This window comes from Pantherophis guttatus, chromosome 1, assembly GCF_059756535.1.
Source record: "Pantherophis guttatus breed Tessera chromosome 1, ASM5975653v1, whole genome shotgun sequence".
In the NCBI taxonomy this organism is placed as follows: Eukaryota; Metazoa; Chordata; class Lepidosauria; order Squamata; family Colubridae; genus Pantherophis; species Pantherophis guttatus.
Genome location: NC_142063.1, coordinates 127,249,717 through 127,277,483, shown reverse-complemented (window position 1 = coordinate 127,277,483; position 27,767 = coordinate 127,249,717). Strand labels below are relative to the sequence as shown.

Genomic DNA, 27,767 nt, shown 5'->3' with positions numbered 1-27,767 from the left:
TGCAGTGATTCATTTAACTGTGGCAAGAAAGATCATAAAATGGAACAAAACAGGAATGTACCAGACAGGCAGAAACAACTGGAGACATACCCAAGTCCTGTGTCATGGAGGGCTTGATAGGTGATGACAGTAACTTGAATTGCATCCAAAAGTTGATTGGCAACCAATGCAGTCTGACAAGCAGCAGTTACTGCTACTCATTACTGTGTACAGCATTTTGAACCAATTGTAGGTTCCGGATGATCTTCAAAGGTAGTCCCACGTATAGCATGCCGCACTGATTCAATCATGAAGTGACCAGGGCACTGGGTATCATTAGCATACTGATACTAGATCCTGAACTGACAAATGACATTACTTAATGGTTTCATGTAAAAAAAAAGGGGGGGGGTTGGAATGTTGAGCCTGGAGGCATCCCAAAATAAGAGTCCAGGAGCACAATCTCTCCCCATCAATGGAGACTGAGGTTGCAATATAGTTTCTCCCACTCCTATCTTCCATAACCAATCCAGATGGATACTGTGATTGATGATATTGAAAACCCAAGAGGACATGTTGCACAAGAATGGATGCACAACCTCCATCTCTAATAACCGCCAAAGGTAATCAACAAGTGTGACCTGTGTTGTCCTGATACTGTACCCTGGTCTGAAATCCAACTGAAACAGGTCCGATAAACAATCTATTCCAAAATCCTATGTAGCTGCTGTCTGACCTTTTCCACAAACTTCTGGCTGGATAATAAATGACTAGAATGAGGTGTGTATGGAGAAATGAAGGGGCATGTGGAATGGTGTTAATTAAGGAATGTGGAATCCAACAGAGAAAACCTTGTAAAGTTGTTCTCCTGCACTTAGCAACAGAGCAAAAAACCCAAATAGCTTATATTGAGAACATTCTAAGCAGCATGGAGGGAATAAACTTAGCCTTAGATTCATCTTTTTAAATCAAGTCTGTGTGTAAGCAGTAAACTATTCTGTTTCACAGGAAATGTTATAAACTAGGTTTCCAAAACTTCCAGAAAATTGCTGGTTGGAACTAGTGACTATGATGCCTGGGCTGGTAGCTAAAATTGAATAGCTAAGACCAATGATCGCTAATTGGACAACTACAAAGATACAACATTCTCATACACAACACAGAAATTGGTTGTATTGCCATCACAGAGCATGATGAAATCTTTCTGTAATTTATAGGCTTGACATCAGCAACAGATGGTAAATTTCAACCCTGGATACCTGAACAAATGTTTTTTACTAAATTGGACTAAGTTTAGTACATTTTGATACTGATTGGTTTAATGATAGTTATCTATATTAGTTATTGTATTCTATGATTATATAATATTGCCAATTCATTTAACTATAATTTATAGTGATATCTTAGCCATAAAAGAGTCTGACCTGTAAGCATATGGCAGTAGCATTTCTAGCTAGTTTTGAAATCCAAGCAAAAAAATCTAGTACCAAGCTTTGTGGAAAGATATCTGCATATAGTGGAATACAGCAGCATTCATCTTTGACCACAAGTACATGGCATTCATACTCGGGGGAGGTACTAGAAATTAAAACTCATGAAAGTTGCCCAATCCTTAACTGAAAATAACTCTTTGCTGAATAAATCTACAACTGGTAACAAGCAACAAACAGCAGGCAAATTTATATTACAAAAAGCAGAAGATATTTTCTGTGATATATGGAAAATATATACATATATATGAACACGCACACTGTCATCATTTGGTCCTCAATGAAATATTTATCATGAGCTATTTTACACTTTCTTACTCCTGTAAGAAAGTGAATACACACCATAAATATAATTAAGGCAATTAAAACGCTGGCTTTTCTTTGCTGGCTTATTGCAGTCCCGTAAAGTACCGTAATCACATTACTGTAGAAAAGAATCTAATACATGAAACATTGAAAATTACTGTATATTGCAGGCAAAAATACAGAAGTTGGGCTTGTATAAACCCAAGCTACAGTAAAATTTATTTTTTGGCTTTGTATTATATTAACCAAGCCAATTATGGCTTATTCAAATTGTGATTAAGCAAATCATGGCTTAATGTACTATGCGAGCCCAAGCAAAGACTTTTTCCTCCACTGAATCAGTCTACAATTATTGCTACTTGCAGACGACATGCAATTCAAGCCAAGAAACAAATAGGTTATTAGTGTGGATTAGGTATTCCAAAAACAAATCCATTTTTAGAAAATTTTCCAATTATCTTTTTATTTATTTATAATTTAATTTCGATACCGCCCTCCTCCCGAAGGACTCGAGGCGGTGTACAGCCAATTTAGCACACCTGCTTCAATACAATTCTTCCTTTAAATCAAATGTCGTAAGAAATTGTAATTTAATAATGCAAGGAGGTATTTTTAATAATAGTTTTTGCTGGAACCAAATTTCGCCTAGCTCTTCCAATGTCGACAATATGATTTTACTCCAGTGGTTCTCAACCATTTTTTTTCACCATAGACCACCTTTAAATACCTTTTGTAGCCACAGACCCCCAAGGCTTAACTCAAGATTTAAATTGTAACATTTCTTCAAGCCTTTGTGGACGCCCCCCCACTCCATGACATTGTGACCCTCCAGTGGTCCATGGACCACAGGTTGAGAACCACTGTCTTACTCTATTCTGCAACAGAGTTCACCCAGAGAAACTAAGAAATTAGTACCATTCAGAGGCTAAGAAATTGCTAAACAATATTCAACAAAATTCTGAACAGTTCTTGCATTCCCACGTCAGAGATGATATCTCAAATGAACTTAAAGGTCCTTGTATTGATTTCAGTGAACTTTAATGGCTCCTAATTTCATCTGGAATTCAGCTCATAGCACTCATCTTTTTAAATGCCAAGCCCTACTTTTTGCCCAAACAAGCTTAATTCAGACACTGAATCTCTGTGTTTGGGGGTGGGGGGGGTGGGGGGGGGAAATAGCTGTACTCTCCATCTTACCATGTTATTTGTACCTTATCTTCAGGGGATGCAAAAGTTAATTAGCACAGGTGGTTCACCTTGCAGTTTATACATTGGCAATAACAGCCACAGTGATCTAGCAGGAAGACCAGGTGTTAGTCCATCTTTAGGCACAACAACCATCTGGGTGACATTAGACAAGACATGATCTCTCGGGCCAAGTCACATGATTCATGAGAAAGGTGGATTATGTTTACTGCCTAGAGCTCTGTCAGTGTTATAATCTGTTATAATACGAATAAATAAATTGCAATAATCCAAAGCGGTTTCTTCCGCTCCAAATACTTTCATAAGATAGAGAAATGGCTAAAAATTAACCCGCATCCCATCTAGTCAATTGTTTAATTTCTTTTCTGATTTTATATTATACAGAGAAAATATCTGTCTCTTCCCACTATATCATCACAAAGTGATTTCTTTTTTAAATCTTCAAACTTTAGATAAGGAACTGAAGAGAAAATGTGGTGATGTTATTGATGCATTGGGACAGATAAGATCATTTTCTAACTCTCTCTCAAAGCACATGAAAGAAAGCAGAAGGAAAAGAAGTACTAATGCAGTTCATAATTAACTCAGCATTAGATGGCAGGCCTTTGGGGCTCAAGAACTAATCCCCAGGAACAGATGGTTTCCGGGTTAGGTTTTAATTAAGGAAAATGCAGACACACACCGTTAAATTTATGTGCAATCCAATAATCTGGCATTTAGGAATTCATTCATACTGAACTGTTTGTTAATATGCAATACCATCCCTTTATTTCAGCCTTTTCTCTTGCCTCACAAAGGCAAAATTGGTTTGGGACTGGAGAAATCACTTAATATGCCGAGCAGGTCCAATACAGATTCTTGTCGTTGTCAGAGTTCTGAATATGGAGCTTTTCATGCTGCCCTCCAAATTCTCATTTATCCTTGGGGTATATTCTCCAGCATTGGATTGCATTTGTACCCCAATTAGTTCCTGAACCTTTTTTTTTTTTAATTCTTTGAGGAAGAATTTCACTGCCGACTTATTAGTGTCTCAGAGTATATGAAACTTCTCTTCGTACAGCAAAGCTTTTCAGTCCTGAGAAGAATACTGTTCGGATGAAGTTTGCCGTGAAACTATCAGAGGACATCCGTCACACATTGTAATCGGGAGCTTTTCCTTGTGGCTGCCTTAGCCGGATTTGCAACGTTAAAAAAGCACCCACAGTCACATGAAAAAAGATCTGCCAGAGATTGCGCAATTCATAAAGGTACATATTACACAAGCAGATTAAGCCAAATGTTAGGAAAGATTTAATGTTCCGCCAGCTCGTGCAATATGCAAATAGATAGCACTGCAAAGAAAAAATAATGATCATAGTTAAATGATAGCTTGTAGGACTTTATTCGATTCTGTAGCACAAAGAAATCAAAGGGGAAAAGTCCTCTACTCAACATAAAGGGAAAAAAAAAGAGTTTCAATACTACTGTTATTCTTTTTGGGTGAATCCTGTTTGCTTTTCTATGACTTTGAAAACTTTTCAGAAATTCTCACATCAGAAAACTAAAATTTGTCACTCAAGTCTGCCTTGTGAAGCCATATAGAGATGATAATAGTGCTCTTGGTTGACTATTAGAATCTGGATGTTCTGGGCAACTAGAGAGTTTAGGTAAAATTTGTTTTATACTGACTGGAATGTTTTAAGTAATTTCTTAAATTGCAATTCTATCATATATCATGCATAATACAAAAGAGGGTGAGTTCTGAAGATAAAGAAGATATCTCTTTTATCTCTGAATGCTTTTCCGGCACTCAAAGAGATTTACTTTGCAACAGAAAATAATGTCTCACACCTTGCATCGTTTATATTAACCATATAAAAGCAACACAATTTTACAGTGATAGTACAAACCCACCAAAATAACTTTTGCAATACTTTCTCCCCCCCTCTTCCCCCCCCCCCAAGAATATATTCAATGTGGTTCAGTTTTTAGTAGTCAGGCATCTGGGCAGAATGACCAAATCCAGTGGAGTTCTGGGATACTTATAACCTAAAGCCTGTTTTGGGCTGTGACCAGTGACAAAACTATTAACATCTAAAAATACATAAGTACATACCTGATATAAACAAGCTGCTGTGCCAAGGAAAAAGGCGATAACAAAACTGAAGTCATCTTCTTCATTCTGAAAAAATGGGCACAATAAGCATTCTCAAATCAACATATTTTATGGTGTGCAAAGAAGACAGACTACTATCTTAAATACTGGAATTCTGGAACTTCTTTTCCAGAATTCAATCAAGTTTTTCCTATATTGAGCTTGGCAATTTGATGTCTTCTATGATCAATTGTATCAATATCCTTGTACATCATCATCATCATCATCAACAACAACAGCAGCAGTTTCCTTCCCTATTCAGGAACCACAAGCATGAATTGGATGTCATCCATCTTCATTTTAACAGACACATGAGGAGCCTTATACTGTAATTAGAAACTGAAATTAAAATGGTCCTGATATCTGCCCAGCTGATCACATAATCAGGTTAGACAAATAACTAGGACTGACCTGTGTTCTCTTTCCATTTACTGACTGCTCCCTGGGATTTACTGATGGGTCAATAAAAATGGTAGCCCCTTCTTTATAAATATTCTCTAGCAGCAGCCAGATCTGTATTAAGCTTTTGGGTGAGATCTGAAGCCCTGTGTAGACTGTTCCATAAACAGCCTGGGAGAAAAGTAAAGTTTCCATGACAGATTATGTAAAGTCTTGACCGGGTTGACATGGAAAATTTAGCAGTTTACCTGATGTTTACCTTTTAATCTTAGAACTGGACACAAGCCCTGCTACCACTTTAAGTAATTTCTGCATATTGCCTTTAAACAAGCTGATCAGCTGTTTTCATATTTAGTTTGGCCTTAAACCAGAGCAGTTTGGTTCAATGAGAATCATGTAAAATAGAACATAGCCAGCAGATGGTGCTATGCTCTCACAAAGTAAAATTATAAACTAATAAGCCATGGAACCCAGAGAATAAATTCAATTATTTTGGCAAGAGAGCTAAGAATAACACAGCACTTTTCTGTCAATTGGAATACCTAAAGATCCTGGGCAGGGAATTTGGACCCAGAAGATCCGAATTCCATTTGTTTTGCAATGGACTTGACCGTTTAACCCAGAACAAAATTCCTGCCTTCCCACCATGTGTGTTTTATATGACCACACAGTACAAATGGATTATATATAATTGTTTACAGTTGGCCTGCTTCCCAGAAAAAGGAGTTCTTCCATCTGAGAGGGCGAGCGAGAAAAGAGGAATATGTGAAGGTTTTCAGGACAAGTTTCAGGGGAGGGAGAAAAATGCAGAGGAAGACTGGAATGGTGCCCAAAGCGTGTACCGTTCATTAATGATAATACAAAAGGCAGAAATTTAACTCAATTGATAAATACAGTTTTGAAATCAAACTTTTTAACTTTTTAATATACATGATAGAATGGGACAAGGAAATACTAAGGCAATCAAGGTATCGTCTTTGTTAATAAGTGGACAATATATACACATTCTCATCTTCAAAGGTACAGGGAGTTTTTGTAGCATGTCTGCATTCTAACAGGGAGAGGGAGAGACAGAGAGAGGTAGAACAAGAGAGAATGAATGAGAATGAGGGAGTGTGTGTGTGTGTGTGTGTGTGAGAGAGAGAGAGAGAGAGAGAGACAGACAGACAGACAGACAGACAGAGAGATGGAGAGAGAGAGATGGAGAGAGGGGGGAGAGAAAGAAGGAGAGAGAGACGGAGAGAGAGATAGAGAGACAGAAAGAGAGAGAGAGGGAGAGAGGGAGAGAGAGAATACAAATGTGATGTTTCTCTTAGTGCAAAACTTTGAACCCAGTCTAGTCCCTACTCTCACCATGGATATAGTGATTCCATCCCTTCATAAGGAATTGTCTGAAATATCACATCTATCTGGATTAATACATTCTGAATTCCCTTATAATCAGCAGCAAATAGTAGCATGCACTAGGATAAAACTTAAAACGTATCAGTGTCAACTTATTTTGTGTGAGAGACATAGACAAGCAACCCAGGTTCCCACTTCCCTTGACTATTTAACAAGGAATGCAGCTCTTAGACATTTAACATAGTCCATTCCAGATTTCTCTATGGCCTCTATTTCCTTTTAAGAAGGCTGGGTGAAGAGGGAGGGAGGGAAGGAGAGAGGGGAGGGCGGGGTGAGAGAGAAAAAGAAAGAGAATTATGTCTGTAACATGTCTGCATCAAAAATCCCTTTTGCTTTTTCATGAAACTAGGAAACTGAGATGGCAAACACTTCAGCTCAGGAATGCAAACTCAGCCTGATAGGGAAAGGCAATGTTCTTATCCAATTACTATTCCAGAGTTATTTTACTCTGCTAAATACTGCTAAATTATTTGAAAAAATAAAGTTACCCTCTTAATCTTCAAAATATTTTTTCCTGTTTCAAAGTTATGGATGTAACAACGGTACCTGTAGAAGACTCTCTATAGCATGAAAACCACGAATTAAATTCAAAGCAGCACATAAAAGGCTAAGAAGAAAGGAAACAATTCCCGGTAGTGTCACAGGTTCCAGTCGTTGGTGAGGGGCTAGTAGCAGAGAGAAGAAAACACTATAAATATTTTAAAAGCTTTCATTAATGTTTGAGCAAAACCTGCTAATGCTATTTTTCTCTGTTTTTGCCTTGTTCTAGACAAAATACTTTAAATGAGGAAACACAGTTTAATTGAGGCATGAGTGGTCAATTTGCAACTTTTATATTTACTTGGAAATGCACATTAGAAATTGCTGAATAATTGTGCAGATTAAAATGCAGCCTCCCCCTAATAGAAAAATGTATTATTATTTTTTTGCTTGAGTAGAAACTTCATTTTTACAAGATGTAATAACATACAGGTAGTCCTTGATTTATGACCACAACCAAACTCACGATTTCTGTTACTAAATGAGACCACTGTTAAGTGAATTTTGCCTCATTTTACAATCTGTGTTAGTGGTTCACTTAACAAGTTAGTAACATGGTTGTTAAGTGAATCTGGTTTCCCCATTGACTTTGTCAGGTTGCAAAAGGTGATAACATGACCCCGGAACACTGCAACTGTCATAAGTACATGCCAATTGCATGCATTCAAATTTTGATCGTATGACCCTGGAGATGCTACAAGTCCTGTGATAAATGGTCATAAGTCACGGTTTTCAGTGCCATTGTTACTTCAAATGGCCACTAAATGAATGGTTATAAATCAAGGACTACTTGTATCAAACTAATGTACTTAAGCTATGCAGTATAAGACTTAAATTCACAAAATAAAAACACAGACATAAAGTTACTCTAACAATTAGCCAACGAATAAGTAAAATAAAGCTTTTAAAATTGTACTTTTTCACATTTCAATTTTTTTCTTTGCTAAAGCATGTTACAGGTCTAAAGAGTGATTTAAAGCCCATCCTAAATACACTTATTCAGAAGGCATCAAGATACCAGTGAGAGTTGCTTCTGAAAGAGGGTACAGAAGATTACAAATGCCCCATATGCATATATTTTTCATTATAAGATATGGAATACTACCAAAAATATTCCAGACTCATTTCCTATTTTTTTCAAATAAGCTTACTATGCACATCTAGTCAATTATCCCTTGTCAACTATATGGATATCTAATGGCAGACCATGCTCATCCTAAAGAGGTTCTACAAGATGGGTTTGGTTTTAGGCCTCTGTTAAACAGAACATTGTGAAATGAATCAGAGGAAAGCTAAAAGATGTATGACAATTTTTGAAATGTATATTTCAATAGAAAAGAATATTTGTAGCTCTGAACTCGGGGATCCTTGAGTGTCTCTGAGCTTGATGGTTTTCTTGCAGACATTTCATTAGCAATAAAATCACTGAAGATGTTACCTACTTTGGTAATGAAACATCTGCAAGAAAACCACCAAGCTCAGAAGCCCCAAGGACCCCACGCTCTAGTAGCCATTTTATTTTCCTGGGATACAAAAGAGTTCCAAATTGGCCATTCTCTCCATGATTGCAAGGGTGACAAAGAGGCAAAAAATAAAGAGCAAACAGAATATAGACTGTAAGCACCTTTGCTGATATTCATCTCTTCCACGAAATGCCAACTATACGCACAAATAACTGCCAATTCATACTGAATGTGTGTACAAGTGTTATTATGAGATTCTACAAGTGACAGAAACTAAATGGGGGGGGGGGGAACAGGGGGCAAACCCCCCTGTAGTCTAGGCAACATAGAGAGAGGGACAATAAGGTGAATGAACCATATGTAAATCATTCTGTCTAAATCAGCGAAGTGTAAAGGCGCCAACAATGAAGTTAATGAGCTGGAACATTGATAGAAAGAGGGGTGCCATTCTACCTTGTGGGCAGAAAAGGCTCTCCAAAGTAGTTCATAAAGTCAGAAAATGCTCAGAAATGACAAAGGGCATTTCTCTAGGGAAGAGGACTGCTTCTGTCTGACCAGTGCTCTTTCCAAACTTTATAAGGCAAGAGCCTTTTTGCTTTGCCAAGAACTAAGTCGTGGACAGCTTAACATGTAATTGGGGAGAAGCTGCTGGGATAGAGGAATAGTTTTAAATACAGCAACTCATTCAAACATATATCTAAACTCAACTTGTCAAAACCACCATAATAAAATAGGCTTTAAAATTGTTCTCTATCTCCATTACAACACTGAGTTCTTATAGGTGACCATTATAGGCTGATCAAGTTCTATCATTGTTTTTAATCTAGAATTTTATGATGTCATTGAAACAATTGGCTAGGGATCGGGCATTCATTCTCATTCAATCTAATCTTCTGATTTTAGGGAGAATAATGACTTATCAGATCTATGGTTTCCTGGGAGACAGCACTGTTATCTTTTTCTGGGTCAAAGTCCCTAATTCCCCCTCTCTCCCACACACACACATATCATTCATAATGTAATGAAACTATCCTTGTGAACAGTAATTTTTCATTGGGACACCAAGGAAAAAAAAGTTCTTCACACTGCACTGATAAACTAGCTCAGGATCCCTTCCCCCATCTGAGCTTGAGTAAGTCATTCAAAATCCAACATTACCAAAGTCCTCATGTTGCAGTTGGCCATGAAATTTACAAAAGGAATGCAGTAAACCAAACAGATCAATCTCTACCTTTATCCCAAAATAAGTAAATTTGAATAAGTAAACTTAAATCCATCATCTCACCTGGAGACATTTTTCTTGTATCTTTGTTTTCTTGTAGAGATCCATATGGATATCCATTGGCTGAACAGAGTTCTGACATGGAAATCTGGTAAGGTGGTCTCAGTCTAATTTCTGTTTGCATGTCAGCAAGATTTATCCTTGTTGACAGAGATCGTGGATTGTTGTATCTTTGTTTGGTCCTCTGAATAAAATTATCTGTATAAAATTAAAACAACCCCCTTTAGTTTTTTGATGAAAACATCACTGGGGACCTCATAGCTTTATGGGCAACATACATCTCAGATGCACACATTTAAATTCATTATTTAAAATTCTTACATCCACTATGGGAAATTTTAATGCTGCTGCTGCTTTCTACCTAGTATATCATGGGCTAATTAATTTTGCAGCACCAGAAGATTAAATGCTACAATTTTAATTATGAATAAACTAATGTTGCATGCATTGGCAAGCCTGAAAGTGCAACTAATATAATTAATTAATTACATTTGATTTAGTTTTTCTTGTAATTCAGAAAACTTTCTTAGGAAAAATAAGCATTTGTTCTGAGCTCCAGGCAGTTTTCTGAATTATAACATTATATTCATAATATTTCGAATGCTATCACCTATAGCCTGAAATATTTTGCTATAGAATATAAGCACAGCATGACAACCACAAATTAATAGTTAGCAAAATATACATTACAGTGAGTGCAAGGATGGTGAAATGATGGTTTTTTTATTACTACTTATTCTCAGCCTATTTATAATTTCATGCTAAGTATCACTGTGCTTATCAAACCTGATGCGCCATTATACACATGTTGACTTAAAAGTATAATCCATTTAATTCTTAAGAGTTTACCCCAGTGTAATCTCACTTAGTTTTGCACCCTTTATTGTCAATAAAATGTTTTTTTTAATGAGAATATTATTATAAAGCTGAGAGGTGAAATGCACTATTTCACTATTACTGGCAATGTGGTTCAAGTACTTATTCCCAGATGACTAGATTACTGCAATGTACTTTGCATGGAGCAGCATCTGAAGACTACCCAGGAGCTGCATAGCATTATTTATCTACTGGCATCTTTTGGTATGCAAATTGGAGGTTGAAATCTGAGTTCAGAGATCTTTTGAACTCCTGTCTGCCTTCAATGTCTTTATAGAAGTTCTTGTAATACTTCTTGTATCTTTCTAACAGCTCTTTGAAAGTTTTGGTTAAGTTCTTTTCTGAGATCTTTGTCTTTCTTGGTTTTGGTTCCTCTTCTTCTTTTGATAATTTTCACTTCTTTAGCTAGTGACTGGGATGAATTTTAGGCCTTGGGGGAACCTGCTGGGGATATTATATCCTTGGCACATATTCCAGATGTTCTTTGCTCATCCACCCCAGGAGCATACATCCTCTGCCAGAATGAAGCAGCACAACAGGATTTGAGGGGGCAACTGATACACTTCCCTCCAAAAATATGTTAACTGCTTCCTATTAACGGTGGTTAACGAAGAAGGGCTGAGGCAATGTTTTTCTGCTGCAGTCTTTATTTTACGGAAACAGCTTCCCCACTGAGTTCAGATCAGCACCCATTTTAATAGCCTTCTAGAAGCTATTAAAATCAGAGATTTTCCAGACAGTATTTGGGGAATGGGGAATTCATGCCATCTGTATTACTGCAATGCATTATTACTATATTGTTGCCTTGGTTTCAATATTGTTTTAATGTTGTGAACCACCAGGAATCTATGCAGATTACTATAGGGTATGACAGAAATAAATAAATAAATTTTACTGCTTCCCCACGGAAACAGTAGGCATTAAGTGAGATGGTCATAAAATAAGCAGAACACAGGGCCATAAGAGACATCAAGCTGTGTGAAATATAGTCATCCCATGTCTTACTGTACATTCCTCTGGTTTCTGAAAACTGTGGACTGTTTATAAATTATGCCAATTTTTAAGGCTTTGTAATATGAACAAGTACCAGTACTCCAGACATTTGTCCAACGTTAAAGTTTATTTCAATTCTGAGTAGTAAGCACTATTCTGGTTTCCAAGTGTATATATAATCTTATAATATGGTATTTCTGATACTACAAATTCAGTGAAAGTTAAGCTTTGGATCACTGAAAAATAAAAAATATGACTTTGGTCTCTACTTTTGTTAGATTAGGGTTTAGTTTTTTAAAAAAGTAGGGCTGCTTTTGGGTTATTCCATATAAATGGCAGATTCCATTAATAGAATTTTTACGACTACAAAGCTTCTATAAAATCATGGTTTGTAGATTAACAAACACAAATAATGAAATTAAATGCATTTCCAATATAATTTAATTATGCACTAAAGATATTAAAATTGACCTCAACCACTCACAAGTTTTTACCTATTTCACAAGGCGACTCCCACAAATATTGCCTTGGGAACCTATACCAAGGCAGGACATTTATAAAACCATGCACTCAATCAACAATAAACCACTGGCATCTTAAATTGTTATTTCAAAAAAAAACCCAGGCCACAGATGATGATGACAGAGTGCAAGAAAGAAAGAGCATGGACATGTCTATGGAAAACATTTAACAAAAGTGATTTAAGCATTAGGCAGAAAGTAACCCTTAATGAAACTGACAGGTCAATATATACCAAATATTAGTAATGCAATTCATCACACATTCATGGTAAGTTGCAAGAGGCAGCAAAAATCTAAACCTCCTAGATATTCTAAAGCACCTTTTCCTCCTTGTTCATAAGTGTAGAAGATCCGGATTCCATCCCTGCAGGAGAATTACTCCTGAATAAAACAGATCCGTTGGGCTGCTCCAAATCCCTATGAAATATTATTGCCAGGCATTTGGAAGTAATTTTTAGATCACTGTACGTTGTTTGTGAATCAAACAATGATTGAATGAATATTTTAATGCCAAGTTGTGTTCTTTTATGACATAAATAAAAAGAATGCAAAATACTACATTTTGTAAACCATGCTGAAGTAAATATATTACACATGTTTAGAAGCCCAAACTCAAGCCACTTCTTGAAGAAAGTGATGAACCCCTTACCAAATTCAATGAAACAGTATGGTCTGACTGCTGTATTTGTCTTCATCATGTTGTATGTGGTAATGAACTCCTTTTGAAGCTCATCCAGGAAGCAGAAGGCAAGGACGTTGGGGTAATTTTCAGTGCACAGCATCATGTAACTCACTCCCAGAGAACTAATAAAGCTGTGTTTTGGTGGGGGAGGAAAAATGTGTCTTTAACATCTCAAAATTAAAATAATGTATTCACAGATTAGCTTAGGTAGGCTTTACACATAACTACAACAAGAGAAATAATGATGAGTCTAATGGAAGTATTACTATTCATGAGAAAATAAATTAAGGGCATACAAAACTCACTGAATCAGAAACAGAATTTGATCTTGCTGAACCTCCTCTTGGATCATGCTGTTCTGGGAGTGATTCCCAAAGGTAAATCTTTTGAACCAGTTGCAGTTTAAAGTAAGTTGGTCATGTTTTGGATCCAGACTATTTCTGATTCAGAGAATGTACCCCCAGAAGCCACTGAACTCTCCCCAGCATGGTTCCATAATTCCATAAGGGGATTATAATATTCTACATCTCTAACTATAATGCTATTTTCACAGAACAATGAAGTTTTACTTGGATTTAATGTTTTGCTGTTACCTATCAGTAGTTAATATGTTCTTTAAAAAGAGGGCAAATGTGGGGGTGGATAAGTAGGTGGGTGTAACATAATATGTATCTCACTTGTTCTCTCATATACAAATATACTTAAAAACATCAGAAGAATGAAGATGAGTTTTTCTCCTTCAAAGAGGAAGAAACGAAATAGATAAAGGCTACGTTTTTCAAAATGTTTTATTTATCAGTTATTCCTAACTACATCTATCTCATTCCATAACAAAAAAGGCCAACAGAATTATCTTACTGAGTGAGAGTGAAATGTTTTTCTAGCAAGGATGCCTCTTCGTCAAAATCCAGCAAAGACATTAAGTCAACTTATTATAAAATGTAAAAATCTGCATTTCTATTTAAAATTTTAGCATATGCTTATGCTCTTCATTTATGAAGAATTCCATTAAAACAATCTATTAATCCATCATTTTCTTATCCATTCAAAACAGCAATTCTAAGACAATTTTGTGTATATGCCATACATTTGCTTGTTTATTTTAGGAATATTTTATTTCTGAAACATCAAGAATTTATCAGAAGTATCTCAGGAAATTTATATTTTAAGATTGAATCCATCAAATGCAGAGGGTATAAATGTCGATGAGATAAATATTCTATCTTTGCATTGTTTATGAGGCAATTTACATTCCTTTACATAGAATTACCCAGATTTTCCCAGATTTTTCCCAAGATTTTATTTTCTTGATAAAATGTAACCTAGGGGATAGTTCATCTTAAAAGTATGTAGCCCATGTTATAAAAAATATACTATCTGCCCCTCCCATCTTTAAAGAATTACAAAAATATAATAGTACAAAAAAATGGGGAGATTGGAACTTCAAGTTTATTCTTCTTAAATAATATAGAAGATGCATTTTACAAACACAAGGAAAGATTTATAAAATTTCCCTGGTTTTTCTTTATAAATAAACATTTCAAAATATAATATTGGTACAATAAAAATATAGGGTTAAGCTGCATAAGAGGGTTATTTTCCTTAAATAATATAGAAGATACAACTGAGTCTATGATATAACTGTAAGTGTTGCCATAGATAACATTGCAATTAACAAAGTTAGCATGCAATGAAGCAGTTTTTTATGCCAGGTCTTGCATTGCCCAAAGATTCAATATTTAAGACACAAAGAGATGGGCCCAGAAGAATCTTGCTTATAATAATTCTACGGAAATCATTAGGGCAATCCAATCTGTGATAAGTAAATCCCTCAAAGGGGTTGCCTTGTCTCTTAAGCTCCTTGTTCTGGCAGTAGTTCAAGAGCAGAGCCTCTGCAGATAAGAGTAATAGATCTGCAGATTTGAGGAGGAATGCTCCTTAACAAGAATGTAATTTCTAAATGTCACTATAGCAAAAAGATGCCTTCTTCACTGTTATTAGAGCAACTACTGTATCTATGTTATATGAAACAATAAAGAGCAATGTTGCAGAAAGAATACACATGCCAAAGAAAACATACTTTATGTTATACTTTCCTGCTTGTAAGGTGCATCGGTCTGGAAGCTCAGTGAGTCTCTTTGCAAGACCTTTAAAGTACTTTCGGCATTCCTGTACAGCTGTATTTTGCTCATAATCAGTAGAAGCAGATAAAGGGAGTCCATCTCTCACACGGACCACTGAGGCAGACAAGATAATGGACATTGCCAACAATAAAAAGTAAAATCTAGAACAGAGCACACAAATAAGATTATATTTATTTTTTTCCTTCATTTATAACTCCATCTGGATTTATCATTATCTGATGACTGAGAAGACTAAGTTAGTTTCACAATATTTAACATGAGCAAGCTATAAAAATACACACAGATCCGCTCCTTTTCATATAATTATCAAAACCATTTGCATTTGAGTTCTCCTTTAGCTTTCAAAAACTGGTTGCCTAGAGCTTATTCTTTCTTACCAGGATGGCTACCTAACTGGCAGTTTACCAGTCCGGGTTAAATTAGAAACAGTATAATATTCTATTTGCTAGAATTATTCCACTAAGCAGTTCTAACTGGAAGCAAACACAAAGAGAAGACCACATAACCACTAACATATATACATGGTACCAGGAGTGTTCAAGTTTAGTGTTCTAGGAAGTAATATTCGTTTCCAAGGTACCTACATTCCACTATTACCATATTTGCTATTTTCTATTCTTTCTCTATCCACCAAGATTCCATAGTCTCCCACATTGGGGAGTTTGCTTCACTTTAGGGATTTCAGTGAGAGAGGGGAACTTCCTACAAATGTATCTAAGTGTCCCTACTCCTGTTTTCACTATATGATGATCAGCACTATGTACCAGATGATTTAGTTTAAGATATTGTTCCAAGTCATTAAATATATTATACTTTATAATGCTGAAAACAGTTTATTAAAACATTCATAATGCAAAAGGTATTGCTGGTAATAATTCATAATAGGAATTTAAACTGCATTCTAGGCAGCATTTTGTAAAATACACAAAATGTAATTAAGAAATATTCAAGTCTCACTTTACAGTATTTATAAAAGGAGATGATTGAGATTGGTTGCTGAAAGGTGATGCTGTTAATTGGATATTTTAATTGCGTTTTAATGACTGTCTTTTTATGATTTTTTTTGACACTACCAGAAACCATCAGGAATCATTTTGGAATGTAGCATTATGGAAATAATTTTAACAAACAAACTACACTATCTCCCTGGGTACAGTCCATATCTGTTATTTCAAACAATTGCAGTTCTCACATGAAGTTACAGCTCCCATCTGATGAATAATTAAGTTTTCTCTTTGCTTTAAATCTCCAATGTTTAGGCCGGGAACATTTTAGCAGCCACATAATTCTTTTCAAGTTGGAAAGAAGACTCCAGATCAGGGTGGATAAAAATCAATGATTTTTTTAAAAAAATCAAAAAAATCAGATTTTTTTAAATTTAAATCGGATTTTTTTGATTTAAATCGGATTTTTTTGATTTAAATCGGATTTTTTTGATTTAAATCGAATTTATTTTAATAAAAAACTTTTGGGGTAAAAATCTATCGTAAGATAGTTTTCTATTTAAGATACATAAATAATTTAGCTTATTCAGCATGAAATGGAGCTTAGTTATGTAGCATGAGGCTGTATATTCTGCAACACTGGGACTATCGGTGAGTCAACAGTGGGACAAAGGAGTAGCAGAGATGACAGTTGCTCTTTAAAAATTATGATTTAAATCAAGTTGATTTAAATCAAGCCTTTTTACTAGTGATTTAAATCATGATTTAAATTGTGATTTAAATCAACTCGATTTAAATCAAATCCACCCTGCTCCAGATTATTTACTAGTATAATAATGACATGCCTACTACAGACCCTCGCCTTATTGAGTCAGTGTTGCATGTTTCCATGACAAGACAACTTTACTTCTCCAGAGTAAGAGGAGTAATTCTGAAGAAGATCAGATACTGCTACCTGAAAATATTTGGGACATCTTCAAGAAATAGTACCAAGTTAGGATCTTCTTTTTACTGAGAAGAAAGACTAGACAAATAAGGCCTATTACATATCATGTTTAGGTAGTTGTCTATTCAACCTAGGTATTTCATATTCACCCAATCACTTCAGTCACAGATTTTTCAGCCTGTTGACATTTCATTTAGATATCAAATTAAGCATGCAGAAAAATATAATATACAGGTAGTTCTTGACTTATAACCACCATTTGTTTAGTTACTGTTGGAAGTTACAGTGTCACTAAAAAAAGTGACTTACGACCAGTTTGTAGCATTCCCACTGTCATATCACGTAATCAAAATTTGTGTGCTTGGCAATGATATGTATTTATGATAATCACGTTGTCCTGAAATCATGTTATCATCACTGGTAACCTTCCCAGTCAATTTCCGACAAGAAAAGTCAATGGAGGAAGCCAAATTCACTTAATGACTGCAGTGATTTGCTTAATTGTGGCAAAAGGGTCATAGAAGGGAGCAAAACTCATTTAACAACTGACTTGCTTAGCAATGAAAATTTTAGGCTCAATTGTGATCGCAAGTCTAGGACTATATGTACTATACCCCCAAAAATCATTATGGCATCATTACATGTTTGCTCGGTTTGCACTAAATACTGAGCTATGCCTACTCAAACACATCTGTCTATAGACTACTAAAACTCTCTGTGTGTAATCTATGATCAGGCAAAACAGTGCAGTTTGAATGGCTGCTGAATGAGTGGTCATTAAATGAGGACTACCTATAATCTGCTAGGACTTCCAGCAGTAAATGAACACATATATTAAATATCAAAAATAAATGGTAAGTAATGTAATAAGTAATAACAAAACAATGTGAAAAATCAACAGAACAAAATCAGCCACCTGACCGCCAAGCAAAAATAGGACTTTGTAAGGTCAAACCACCACTTTGAATTGCACTCAGAAATGTACTGGAAGAATGTAAGAGTTTTATGCTCCTGATGACACATGGCAGCTAAGAGGTAGACTATTCTGTGCCAAATGTAACTTCTAGTGTTCAATGTGGAGCACGTTGTGGAATTCAACCAGGTAGTGATGAGAATAAGAATAACATGAGTAGCTAGATCTCCCATTCTGATCCACTATTGAAGTAGGATAAAGGCTGTTATGCATGGTCAGCAAACAGCTACCACTGCAAAACCTGATAGGCAAATAAGTGCTGTACTACTAAATGTGAAACCTTGATGTTAAACTAAATATAAATGGTCTTAATTTTATTTTTTTAAAATGCTCTTACATTTTCTTGGAAACGGGTATCAGCCAACCATTAATATACACATTCATACAGATATATTCCAAATGTTTCAAAATGTAATACAGTAACTGACTCAGTTAAAGGGAAGCGTATTTAATATTTTATTGTTTACCTTATTTTGCTTATTGAAACTGATGTTAAAACAATACAAGCAGGATTCCTGTAAGTGTCTTCTGAAAGCTTTAAAAGCAGCAATCATATACAATTTCTTATATATTCAATAGCACTTATGAGTAGATGTACATTGGTTTTTCATCTTGCTTTGCACCTGTTCCAATACTAGATTATATACAAAAGAATAAAGAACTCCTGAATAATACCTCATTCAACCTCAATTGAATGCTAAAGTAGCTATGATCTTCCACAATGAGGTACTCTTCAAGTGTACAAGGCGACAAAATTCCCATTAAATATTGTTTCAGGTTGATGGGAATTGCAGTCAACACACCTGAAGACACCATTGTGGGCAAGACTGCCTTACCTATACCCAGGGGTGAAATCCAGCAGGTTCTGGAGAACCGGTAGCGGAAATTTTGAGTAGTTTGGGGAACCAGCAAATACCACCTCTGGCTGGCCCCAGAGTGGGGTGGGAATGGAGATTTTGCAATATCCTTCCCCTGCCACGCCCACCAAGCCACACCACACACATCAAGCCACACCCACAGAACCGGTAGTAAAACAAATTGGATTTCACCACTGCCTATACCACTATCTTTACTAATCTTTGCAATAACTTTCAGTTGCAATGCTTGAATAGTTGCCCTGAATCAGAGAAAGTTGAGAACTTTTTTCCCCCATATGTTGAATTAAAACTCCCAGCTTCACTCTCCATTGGACATCCTGGCTGCTGGAAATTACATTTCCCCTACAAGAAAACTATGTCTTTCTTGGCAGAAAAAAATGATCTACTTATATCTGGGCTATAAAAAGCTACCAAATCATCAGATGTCAGCAGAAAGTTATAGACCCCCCACCTCTGCCATCATCTAGTGGTTGTCCTGATGATTGCAGCCCAAATTGGGAAGCTCTAGATCAGTGGTTCTCAACCTTCCTGAGGCCGCGACCCTTTAATACAGTTCCTCATGGTGTGGTGACCCCCGACCATAAAATTGTTCCTAAGACCATTGAAAATATGTATTTTCCGATGGTCTTAGGCGACCCCTGTGAAAGGGTCGTTCGACCCCCAAAGGGGTCCCGGCCCACAGATTGAGAACCACTGCTCTAGATTAAGATGCCCACAAACCTCTCACCCTTTCTCGCTCAATATTCAAATAGGGGAAAAGAAAAAAAAAACCAAAAACCAGTTTTTCCACACAGCTATTAACAGGCCCTCTCACAGTTCACCAGCACCGACTTTAAGAAGCAGGCCTATCCGACTGTTTGTAAAATGAAGTTATTTAATTTTTCAGATCCTTCCTATAGTTTCCTCCCCCACCCCCTCTGAAAGATTAGCCAAGCACTCCTTCACCTCTACACGTTTAGGGCGCTTAGAAAGAGACGTCTGGGCTTTTTTCCTCGGGTTATGTGACCACGCCAAGCTGACGAGGGCACGTTTTTCTCTCGAACCTCGTCGGAAGACTTTTCGAAGCCCAGAAAGCGCCCGAAAGACAACAAACGGCAGCGAGGCTCGTTTGTTGCCATGATTGCGACAGGTCTCCCATTCGCGGAGGCGAGCGCTTATGGGCGTCCTGGGCTTTCCAAAGCGTAGAAGTAAAAGGCACCGACGACGACGACGACTGTCATCCGGGACGGCGACATTCACCCAAGCGTGCCAACGCGTCCCCTTGGCCCAGACCCTCAACGGAGGGCCCGCGCTTCGCCTGGCGGTTGCCTCGGTTGCTAAGCAACCGGGAAAAAGGCTGGAGGGGCGAGGGAGGCGCGAGGAGGCGGAATTACCTGGCTTAGCCGACACGGCCGCCGAAACCGCCGCTGGTGTGAAAGCCTCCCGCGCGGAATTCTGGGACTCTTTGACACGTCACACTCCTCGCGCGCTGGCCCGTTGAAGCGGACGTCGCGTGACGTTGCCTAATGGCGCCCGGTGATCCTCGCGGGGCCGCGTTTGCTCTGACGACAAGATCGGTCGCTGGTTCTACGGGCCGATGATCGGCCCGTGAGGGAAACGGATGGGGTTTTTTTAACGGCTGGCGTACGGAGATCCCAATCCCTTATTCTATATACTTTCGAGTCCATCCTGCGCTGAGTTCTGCTCTGAGTCTTTGCCTTATCCCGGTCTGGGCCAGGTTGACGAGCGACTTCCACCCAGGTCTTAAAATCCCGGTGATAGACAGGCAGTCCTTGATTTACAACAGTTCGTTTAGTGACCGAAGTTACATGGGAAAAAGTGGTTTATGAAGGGACGTGCATAAGCGCACCAACGTGCCTACCGTCCCTGTCATAATGTCCCTTTTTATTCGTCTGGATTTCATGCATTCATGTTTATACTTTTATCTGTTATCTTATATATGCATGACAAATAAATAAAATAAATAAAAATAAACATCTTTCACAGCTCGTGACTGTTGCAACATTTTCCCCATGGTCCTGTGATTTACATTCGGCAGCTCGACAACTGGTTGATATTTATGACGGTTGTGGTGTGTTGGGGTCATGCGATCATAGTTTGCGACCTACTAACCAGCAAAGTCAATGGGGAAGCCAGTTTCGCTTAACAACCGTGTTAGTAATTTAACAACTGCAGCTGTGGTGGGTTTCAAAATTTTTTACTACTGGTTCTGTGGGTGTGGCTTGGTGGGCGTGGCATTGCTTGGTGGGCGTGGCAGGGGAAGGATACTGCAAAATCCTCATTTCCTCCTGATCAGCTGGGACTTGGGAGGCAGAGAATAGATGGGGGCGAGACCAGTCAGAATTTTTACTACCGGTTCTCTGAACTACTCAAAATTTCCGTTACCGGTTCTCCAGAACTGGTCAGAACCTGCTGAAACCCACCTCTGAACTGCAGTGATTCACTTAACAAATCTGGCAAGAAAAGTTGTAAAATGGGGCAAAACTCACTTAAAGTTCTCACTTAGCAACATAAATTCTGGAGTCAATTGTGATCGTAAATTGAGGATGACTTGTATATCTAGTGTAGGAAGCTAGCACCCACCCCTCTCCTAGAAGAATGAAATATTTTAGGAAATATTAAAAAGGCAGAATATTATATTTCCCTGGATGAGAAAAGGAGAAGCATGTTTTACAGACAAAGCAGCTCCCTGTCCCCCCACCCCCTTCAGTTCCAGGGTGATGGGATTAAGACATGGCCCTCAGGACATGATAGGATTAGCCCTTTACCCATCTAGCAAGAGAACTCACCACATGGCACCTGGGGAGATTGATCACTCAGCAAGATTCAACCAAGTCTGTGACAAGACAGCCTACAAAGTTACCCCAGCATGGCCCCATGGGAGTCTGACAGCCAATCATTATACATTTCTTGCACAGAAACAAGAAGCTCGGGGGGGGGGCGACAAGAGACGGTATAAATCTCTCCCACCCCCCTCTCTCTCACCCATGTGCTCATTTTGCTCAGGACCTCAAACCATGTGGTCCTGTCCACTATTAAACCATCTTTCCAAATAGCCTCCATGTTTCCAGTGTCTTTCTCCCCGCTTGGAACTGAACCCAGATGGACATTTCTTCCAACACTAGGATCATGGGGAGCTGACGTTGCAGAAATAGGTTTGTTTGGGATTTATTGGTAATATTTTTACTGGAATAGCAAAGAAAGTAGAAATAATTAGTACCCAACTGAGAGGTTGGATACCAAATGTTGATTGGCTTAATTTAGTACCCAATTAATCAGTGGAACAGCTTGCCTTCAGGTGTTGTGGGTGCTCCAAATGAGAGGTTTTGGGGAAGAGATTGGATAGTCGTTTGTCCCCAATGGTATGGGGACAATTTCCTGCTTGAGCAGGGGATTGGACTAGAAGACCTCCAAGGTCCCTTCCAACTCTGTTATTCTATGTTCTGTATATATACCACAATAACATAAATGAAATTACTCATGCGCTTGCATCAGACTTCATTATATCATGACATAATCATACATGATAATACCTTGATGTACATATTATTGTGATATCATAACTGGATATATAGTTGCACAACACAGTCAGAAAATTCATTTAAGGAGCATGTCTATGCCACCATTTTAACCTCCGAGCTCATTAACCAAATTTTGTAGTCTTGTTATCTAAACCTCAAAGCAACTTATTTATTTATTTATTTATTGGTTCGATTTATATGCCACCCTTCTCCGGAGTCTCAGGGCGGTTTACAATGCGTTAAGCAGTAGCCTTCATACTTTTGTATATAACTGCTTAGTAGGGCTTTCGGGCCCCTCTAAGCGGTGTTTTTTTTATACAAAGTTAGCTTATTGCCCCCACAATCCAGGTCCTCATTTTACCTACCTCGGAAGGATGGAAGGCTGAGCCAACCTTGAGCCTGGTGAGATTTGAACTTGCAGTAATTGCAGGCAGCTAAGTGCTACTTAACAGCACTTTAGTCCGCAGCGCCACCAAGGCTCCTACTTCTTTGTAGTTTGCAAAAAACTAACCATCTTTCCAAATTTTTTCATAGGTTATAAGTCCCAGTTTCCAGTCAGTACTACAGTAATAGTAGGGCAGCACAGAAGTAATTTCAGATACAAAGATAGATATTAAGAAGACATGTATCATGGAAGTAAAATTAAAGTATATTTTCCCTCTCCAACTGAATGGTTTAGTTTTGGATGTCATATAAATACATCCTTTAACTTGTTTATTGACATTGCGAATTAACTGTTGTGAATTCACATGAATAAATGGGTGAGCACCATAGTATTTTCAGATTTCTATTTGGTAGAAATAGTCCTAGCTTTGCTCATTAATAAAATGGCCACTATGGAGAGTGGAGAGACTACTCAATGGAGAGACCACTCAATCAATCAAAATAGAGCTGGAAGGGACTTTAGAGGTTTTCTAGTCCAACTCCCTGCTCAATGAATACCCATTTACCAGAAAGGAAATTATTGAAGTTGTTTCTTACACACATCTAAACCTTGTGCAGCTTCAGGTATGCAACTTCATCTTTTTTTCTGGACATATATGCATATTTTAAAACAGGTATGCTATTAATCTTGTTTATTTTCTAAGAATGAGTTTCAGATCTATGTAATACTTAAACCATTCTTGGAAAGAAAGCTATAGTAGAAGTTAGTCATTTGCTGCATGCAAGCTTTTCCCCCCCCAAATTAAAGCATCTCTATCTCAGATGGATAATTGTCAGGGATAAGTTTTTGCTTGCTTATTATACTGAGTATAATAAAACTTAGATACAAGTTTTTCTGATTTTTAAATAAAGGAGCTGAACACTTTTTCCTCTTTTCTAAAAAGACATCATCATGTAATTAACAAATTATTCAGAGATGTGAACGTATAACAACAACAAAAATAGAATCACTTGATAATTGCTTTGTGTGAGTTGATTTTATCTTATGTTGGAATACCAGGGTGACATACTTAAGTAATCTAAAATACATTCACAGTATTCTTTTCTTGCCCATTCCTTAATGTAGTGTTGGGGCACTAGTGAATACTCAGTAGAATTAGGCTGATGATAACAAGCTGTTTCAGTTTGAAACAAGAAAATTTATTTATAAAAGACTAAATGTACATATAAATAAGAACTGCTAAATATATAGACAGACCGACGGGGGGCGGGGGGAGAGAAAGAGATTGTTTCACTCCTACATTATATATATCTGACAGTTAAACATAATTAAAATAAACATATTTTCCAGAAAATAAGCATCAAATGAATATACTACTGGGGTCTACTTCTAGATACAAACAAAACATTTAAATTTGCCATTAATCAAATATATATTTGATAAACATGAGCAACCATTTTATAGTTTGAGATTTTGTAACATAAACACAAATGCTTAGCTTTAGAAAAAGACTTTTAATCAAATACTATTGCACAGTGAAAATCTATCTGAGCTTGGAACAAAATTCCAGAATATATCATTTCAGTTTAAAAGTGGAAATGCTAAGAGTTAAAGATGATGGAGTAGGAATAAATGGTTCCCAATGGACTAGAAAGATTTGATATATAAACCTATCTCCGCAGTCCAAGTTAACCAACAAATATCCATTAACATGAAAAGACAGGAAGAAACGGCTGAGAATTTAAACGCCAGAGCAAATATGTACAGTATACACACATTAAATTATTGTTAAAATAAAGCTTCATACACATCAACAGCATTCTAATATGGCCAGGAAACTAAGCCAAAGTCAACCAAAAGCTGAATAGAAGTTAAATGTTGGAAAGTTGTGATTTACTGCCAACTCCAAGTGTAAATCTGACACAAATTACATTGGATAAAAGATAAATGCCTAAGGTACAACACTGTTTTCTAATTATAATCAGAAGAGGAAAATGGTGGATAACTTTTCTGGAGAAAACATAGAATGTGGAAAAACCACATTGTGGGCCAAAAAAAATTCAATAAAATGAAGTGGGAAAATGTGCCAATTATATCAGTAGAACATGGGTTATAGTAGCCTGTGAAATTACAAACAAGTTGTTTGCAATCCAAATGTTTAACCCCCAAGGCCCACTTTGGTTGTCAGTTATACGTTGGAGAATTGGTAAGCAGCCATTTGGCTTCAATGGGTATCACTCTAACCCTAGTTTGATTTTCATTCTCCATGGGATTTTACAATGTATTTCACTGTGATGCACGAAGAACTCTGAATGAAAAGCTGTCACCTGCCCTATCCTTAGTGAACTTCTAAGAATCGTTTCCCAACTCAGGTTTTTAGCCCCAAGTCTAAACAGAGCTAACCCTAACCCTAATTTCATTTTAATTGGCAATTCGGTTAGGGTTAGCTCTGTTTAGACTTGGCCAAAAACTGGTGTTGGAGAAAGATTCTTAGAGATTCTCTGAGGATAAGGCAGGTGACAGTGTTTTGTTCTGACTTCTTTCTGCCCAACAATAAAATAAATGGTAAAATCCCACTGGCTATTAAAATGAAATTAGGGTTAGGGTTAGAGCTAGAGTAAGGGTTAGCTCTGTTTAGACTTGAGGCCAAAAACTGTTGTGGGGGAAAGATTCTTAGAGTTTCTCTGAGGATAGGGCAGGTGACAGTTTTTTGTTCAGACTTCTTTCTGCCACACAGCAAAATACATGGTAAAATCCCACTGGCTATTAAAATGAAATTAGGGTTAGGGTTAGAGCTAGAGTAAGGGTTAGCTCTGTTTAGACTTGAGGCCAAAAACTGTTGTGGGGGAAAGATTCTTAGAGTTTCTCTGAGGATAGGGCAGGTGACAGCTTTTTGCTCGGACATCACTGTGTATCACAGTAAAATACTGTGTGGTAGAATCCAGGTGTGAAATGCTACCGGTTCGGGCCGGTTCTCCTGAACCGGTAGTAAAAAATGCTACTGGTTCACCGAACCAGTAGTAAAAAATGTAAAAAAAGAGTTCCGATGATCTAAGGTTCTCCGGAACCAGTAGTTAAAAATGCTTTAAAAAGTAAAAAAAAAAGTTCCGACAATCGCACGTCGCTCAGCTGATCATCGGAACTTTTTTTTTACTTTTTAGGCATTTTTTTACTACCGGTTCGGGTGAATAGGTAGTAAAAAATGCTTTAAAAGAGTAAAAAAAGGCTGCGATGACTACAGCTGTGCTGTGCGATCGCCAGAGCCTTTTTTTTTTACTTTTTTAAAGCATTTTTTTACTACCTATTCGCCCGAGCAGGTAGTAAAAAAAATGCTTTTAAAATGTTTTCAAAAAGGTCCCCATGTGCGCCACAGCTGATCACTCCCTGGAATGTTCTACTTAACTTCCCAAGCCTCCTTTTGGCGTGCAGCGTGCATGTGCGCGTGCAGCTCGCGTTTGGTGTGCACTGCGCCTGTGCATGCACAACACACATTTGGCGCATGGCACACATGCGCAGCCAGTGAACCGGTAGTAAACTGGTTCCAATTTCACCACTGGTAAAATCCTATTGTCAATTAAAATTAAATTAGGATTATGGTTATGGTTATGGTTAGCTCTGTTTACACTAAGGGCCAAAAACTGGTGTTGGGATAAGATTCTTAGACCATCTCTAAGGATAAGGGCAGGTGACAGCTTTTCATTCAAATCTTTACCAAACACCAGCTTTTGGCCCTAAATCTAAAGAGAGCTAACCCTAACCCTAATTTCATTTTAATAGCCAATGGGATTTTATGATGTATTTTACTGTGGTGCAGAAAGAAGTCCAAACAAAAACTATCACCTGCCCTCTCTTTAGAGGAGCACTGAGAACCTTTCCCCAACACCGGTTTTTGGCCCTGACTCTAAACAGAGGTAATCCTAACTGTATTGTCAATTAAAATTAAATTAGGGTTAGAGTTAGGCCTGTTTAGACTCAGGGCCAAAAACTGGTGTAGAGGAAAGATTCTTAGAGCTTCTCTGAGGATAGTGCAAGTTAGAGCTTTTCGATCGGACTTCATTGTGCACCAGAGTAAAATACATGGTAAAATCCCATTGGCTATTAAAATTAAATTACACTCTGGATCATTTGTTGAGTATTGATTCTTTAGCTTTTCAGAGTAGCTTCTTTTTGCTGCTCTGATCTCCCTTGTTAATATATTTCTGCCTTGATTGTACAGCTTTCTATCTTCTTTCCTATAGGCTTCCTCTTTGGCATGGTGTAACTGCTTGAGTTTAGCTGCAAACAAAGCCTTGTTGTTACTGTATATTCATAGGTTTTTGGTCTGATTGATTGATTGATGTAGCATTTGGTCCTTGTTTCCTTATCTAAGAGATGAGGTATGGGGATAAAAATGTTTTATTTAGAGATTGTGATAAAATTGTTTTTACCTGCTTGCATGAAAGGGGAAGTTACTTCTTTTTTCATTCTTCTTTCTTTCATCCCACTGGGTTTTATTTTTGTTTCACCCCACCCCCTCTCTTTCTTCATATTTTTCTGTTGTATTATTTATAGCTTGAACTTTTATTCTGTTCTCTTATAAATCTGAATAAAATTATTTGAAAAACTATCCGATGACATTTTGGATATAGAATATTCCAAAAAATCAAATGACTTTGCACCAGGCATTATGAACTAAATTTAATAGGAATGAAACTAATCTCA

General features: G+C 37.3%; 1 protein-coding gene across 2 annotated transcripts; it reads right to left on the bottom strand.

The window, feature by feature from the left end:
* Positions 1-1,738: 1,738 nt before the first annotated feature.
* Positions 1,739-20,663, bottom strand: SEC22A (SEC22 homolog A, vesicle trafficking protein). 2 transcript variants are annotated; one of them, XM_034422881.3, is made up of 7 exons: positions 20,534-20,663; positions 15,356-15,559; positions 13,243-13,406; positions 10,207-10,401; positions 7,465-7,583; positions 5,077-5,142; positions 1,739-4,312 (listed from the first exon to the last, which is right to left on the bottom strand). In XM_034422881.3, the coding sequence occupies exons 2-7, from the start codon at positions 15,535-15,537 to the stop codon at positions 4,112-4,114; spliced, it is 927 nt and encodes a 308-aa protein (XP_034278772.1). In that variant the 5' UTR covers positions 15,538-15,559; positions 20,534-20,663; the 3' UTR covers positions 1,739-4,111. The 2 variants fall into 2 exon arrangements, with proteins under 2 accessions (XP_034278772.1, XP_034278766.1); XM_034422875.3 differs by having other exon boundaries at positions 20,106-20,598.
* Between the last annotated feature and the right edge of the window lie 7,104 nt (positions 20,664-27,767).

Bases quoted from the DNA above. Each gene is read 5' to 3' on its own strand.
- SEC22A (XM_034422881.3), bottom strand. From the start codon at position 15,537: ATGTCCATTATCTTGTCTGCCTCAGTGGTCCGTGTGAGAGATGGACTC. The intron at 5,143-7,464 runs GTACCGTTGTTA...CCATTTTTTCAG, and splicing joins CTATAGAGAGTCTTCTACAG to AATGAAGAAGATGACTTCAG. The intron at 4,313-5,076 runs GTATGTACTTAT...TTTTCTTTGCAG, and splicing joins CAGCAGCTTGTTTATATCAG to TGCTATCTATTTGCATATTG.